Source organism: Austrofundulus limnaeus, unplaced genomic scaffold, assembly GCF_001266775.1.
Source record: "Austrofundulus limnaeus strain Quisiro unplaced genomic scaffold, Austrofundulus_limnaeus-1.0 Scaffold1730, whole genome shotgun sequence".
In the NCBI taxonomy this organism is placed as follows: domain Eukaryota; kingdom Metazoa; phylum Chordata; class Actinopteri; order Cyprinodontiformes; family Rivulidae; genus Austrofundulus; species Austrofundulus limnaeus.
In genome coordinates this window covers 13,414-17,569 of record NW_013954132.1, presented here as the reverse complement: position 1 = coordinate 17,569, position 4,156 = coordinate 13,414, and the positions used below count along the sequence as shown (strand labels likewise).

The 4,156-nt window shown below is 48.7% G+C and overlaps 1 protein-coding gene across 1 annotated transcript in view; it reads right to left on the bottom strand.

Annotated features, from left to right (window-relative positions):
* Positions 1-4,156, bottom strand: part of LOC106536212 (LMBR1 domain-containing protein 2-B) — a gene marked incomplete at its 3' end in the record, with an annotated part of 17,562 nt that continues 13,406 nt past the window's right edge. Inside the window, 4 exon segments of the mRNA XM_014033420.1 lie at positions 1-104; positions 189-286; positions 351-456; positions 533-666. Of these exon segments, the coding sequence (XP_013888874.1) occupies positions 1-104; positions 189-286; positions 351-456; positions 533-666 (442 nt within the window).

Below are 4,156 nucleotides of genomic sequence, written 5' to 3'. Positions count from 1 at the left end.
CGCGTCGAATCAGCTCCTTCCCCTCGTCGATGAGGTCAGAGGTCATCTCGCTGTCGTCCATGAACTGCTGGAAGCCCAGGAGGTTGAGGCAGCGAGTTCCCAGACTGACCCAGAAAACAACAGAACCGGGTCAGTGTGGGTTTCACAGGTGATAAGACACAACAGTGACTCTGACAKAAAACAGTCACCTGAAGTAGGTGGCGATGCAGAGGATGACGATCAGCATGGGGTAGTAGATGTAGAACCCRTTGGCGATGAAGGAGAGGACTCTCATGGATCCCATGATCTGAAACAGAACCAGAGTSAGGCGGGTCCACCTGAAACCTGCAGGTTAATCTGTGGTTATTTACAGAGGTGTACGCCGTCTGCAGCTTCTCCTGGTGGGAGATAGCTGAGTCCATGTGGATCAGACCCAGGAAGTTCAGACACAGAGGAGGAGTCAGACGACAGAAGAGCCTGCAGGTCAGACACAGAAGGATTCTGAAGCTTCAGCTGATCCTGTCTCACCTGTCACTAACTTCCTGTCACTCACATGCCGCTGAACTGCAGGCTGTAGGCGTCGGTCTGATGGTGCGAGGCCAGGTAGTAGTAGTTAAACACCCGAATCCGAAACACGGTGGAGTAAACACAGGTGCAGAGGAAGAAGATGGTGATGAAGCACGCCATCTGGTGGACAGACGCAGCGTTACGGTTAAAGAGCAAAGATTTAAAGTGCCTGTGACATCTAATTTTTGTCATACATATGAATGCACTTTTAGAAAGAGGACAATGACAAAATATTGCAAAATAAATTTCATGTCACTGAGCTGAACAGTTGTTSAGATATTTGCCTGTGAAGTAACAGGAAGTGATGTCACAGGGGAATGTCWGCATGTAAACAGAACATGTTACAACAACTAACAACACAGACTGTAGAGAAGAATCTGATGTTTCTGTAGATTATTTTGAGTCACTATCAGAGACGAAGAATTCAAATAANTCCTTACCTTACAGTAGGGGTTATAATTGTGGGCCATCCTGCGGGCCGTCAGAACCTCAGATCCAGAACCAAGTTGTGCATTCAGGTGTTTGTCAGGTGTCAGACCTGTCTGAGCACACCTGAACCTCTTACATCAGCTAATGAGTCCCTCCCAAACCGCACCTGGTGCAGGTATGAGCTGTTTACCTGTGGCTCCGCCCACTGCTGCTGATCAGGCTGCCTACACTCAGAGGACGAACCAGAACCAGAACCAGAACCAGAACCAGAGATCTGCTGTTTATCGTTTGGTTCGTGTTGCCTTCAGGGTCCGTCCCTCTCAGGAAACTGAAGTTGTGTTGTTGTGTGTCTGAGTGTGTTGCTGAAGGTTGTGACGTGTGAAACCTCAGACCTGTGTGTGTGTGTGTGTGTGTGTGTGTGTGTGTGTGTGTTGTTGGTCACCTGTGACTAAACCCAGAAACTAAATGTTTTTATTTATAAAACTTTTATCAGGAGTATAAACTCATCTAACTGTGATTGTTGTTAGTTAATTAGTTAGTTAATTAGGTAGTTAATTAGTTAGTTAATTAGTTAGTTAATTAGTTAGTTAGTTAGTAAATTAGGTACAGTAGTTAGGTTGTTTGTTTGTTTGTCTGCAGCTCTTCGTGCTCTCAGAACCTTCACCTGAGCTGTGAGTCTCTCTGGCTCTTTCACAATAAAAGCCTCAGATCAGCGGTGATCTTCAGTAAATAAGAGCCGCCCAGCTGATGGAGCTGACTCATGTTTGTGTCCCGTTTTACACAACAAGTGGACCAGAACCAACAAGTGGACCAGAACCAGTCCAGTCCATCTACACCAGGCTGTAACTCAGTTCCTGTCAGAGCACAAGATGTAAACAGAACCAAGCTCAGAACAGCTGGTTCTGATCCGGTTAAAGGTCCAGTTTATCACTCACATCTAGTGATCATGTTGGAGGTCTGCAGGTGAGATCACCTGTSCTCTCCTCACCTGTTTTGGGTTTTATTGGACCTGAACAGCAGCTGTGGATGAAAGCTGAAGTCCAACACCTGCAGGAGCTCACTTCAATCTGATCAGACAAGTTTTATTCAACAGGTTGAATAATTTCATATAAAAACATGGAGGTCTGAGCAGAACGACAGAAACCAAACCTGYTGGATCTAAAGTCAAACAGGAGAAATGAGAAGAACTGCTGGTTCCACACAGATCCACTTTATTGTGACAGAGGAACCTTCTCACAGCACAGCTTATAAATATCAGCAGAGTCACGAACTCATCAGTTCACCACAGAATACAAAAACACACACATCTGTACAGAGGAGGAGGAGGAGGAAGTGATGAAGATGAAGCTCAGCTGACCCTCCAGCAGCTCAGAGCCACAGAGGTTCATCAGGTTTGAAGCAGCTGGTCCAACACAGAAGCAGCCCTCTGTGGGGTTCCGCAGGGACATGTACTCGGTCCTCATGAACACAAACAAACTAAAGTTATAAACGCTAACGGTCCTCTGGGTGTTTTACAAACTCTGAGCTCTTTAAGGTCAGGTTGTTGTCAGAGAAACAAACAGCTGATTAGAGAAAACAAAGTTTASTTTCTACACATCGACACCAACATGAGTTCATATTTAACTGTTTGTGCACAAAGGGTCAAAGGTCAGCGTACTTCATCCTGACTTCAGTAGTTCAGACGGTTCAGATCAAGTGCAAATCAAGTTTCAGGGATTCTTCAGGTAAATAAACCTTCAACATGGAGAAGAAACAAAAATAAATCAAGTCTAATGAAGCCTTCATTRCAGCTGGGTCAGAGGGATGTGCTGGACATTCAGGAGCACGCTCAGTGAAAGGCTGACTCAGCAGAATTCAGCCTCCTCATCCAGAGGACAGCTTTAATTACTGAACAGCACAAATGTTCCTTCAAGCAGCAGGTGAGGTGGACAGGACATGTGATCGAAGTGCTGGAGGCGGAGCTTCACATGCGTGCTTCAGGTGGAGGTCAGTGCTGCGTCACCTCTGCAGGAGGATCTGAAGAAGACCACGTTACACATCGTCAAATATTCGGTTCCGGGACGAGGACATGGACAGGTACCGTCCTGCTGCGGGCCTGAAACAACAAAACAAACAAACAAGTAAACAACAGAGACGTCTGCTGTACCTGTACAGGACGTTCACAAGAAGCTTGATGCACTTCCTGTTCACCTGCTGGAGTCGACCTCCAGAGGGTCGTCTGTCAGAGCGTCAGAGGTGAAGTCCAGAGGCTCTGCGTCCTGCAGCAGCTCCATGCAGTCCCTGTCTGCCCGGCTGCCAGAGCGCGAATATTTGACTTCTGTCCACCAGGAGACATCAAACAGTCAGTGGAGGTGTTCAGACAGGTGAGACAGGTGAGACAGGTGGTGACAGGTGAGACAGGTGGTGACAGGTGAGACAGGTGGTGACAGGTGATGACAGGTGGTGACAGGTGAGACAGGTGGTGACAGGTGGTGACAGGTGGTGACAGGTGAGACAGGTGGTGGCAGGTGAGACAGGTGTGACAGGTGGTGACAGGTGAGACAGGTGTGACAGGTGGTGACAGGTGAGACAGGTGAGTGACAGGTGGGTGACAGGTGAGTGACAGGTGGTGACAGGTGAGACAGGTGAGACAGGTGAGTGACAGGTGAGTGACAGGTGTGACAGGTGAGACAGGTGAGTGACAGGTGAGTGACAGGTGTGACAGGTGGTGACAGGTGAGACAGGTGGTGACAGGTGAGACAGGTGAGTGACAGGTGAGTGACAGGTGTGACAGGTGAGACAGGTGAGTGACAGGTGAGTGACAGGTGAGACAGGTGGTGACAGGTGGTGACAGGTGAGACAGGTGGTGGCAGGTGAGACAGGTGTGACAGGTGGTGACAGGTGAGACAGGTGAGTGACAGGTGGTGACAGGTGAGACAGGTGAGTGACAGGTGAGTGACAGGTGGTGACAGGTAAGACAGGTGAGTGACAGGTGAGACAGGTGGTGACAGGTGGTGACAGGTGAGACAGGTGGTGACAGGTGAGACAGGTGGTGACAGGTGAGACAGGTGGTGACAGGTGAGACAGGTGAGTGACAGGTGGTGACAGGTAAGACAGGTGGTGACAGGTGAGACAGGTGAGTGACAGGTGGTGACAGGTAAGACAGGTGAGTGACAGGTGAGACAGGTGGTGACAGGTGGTG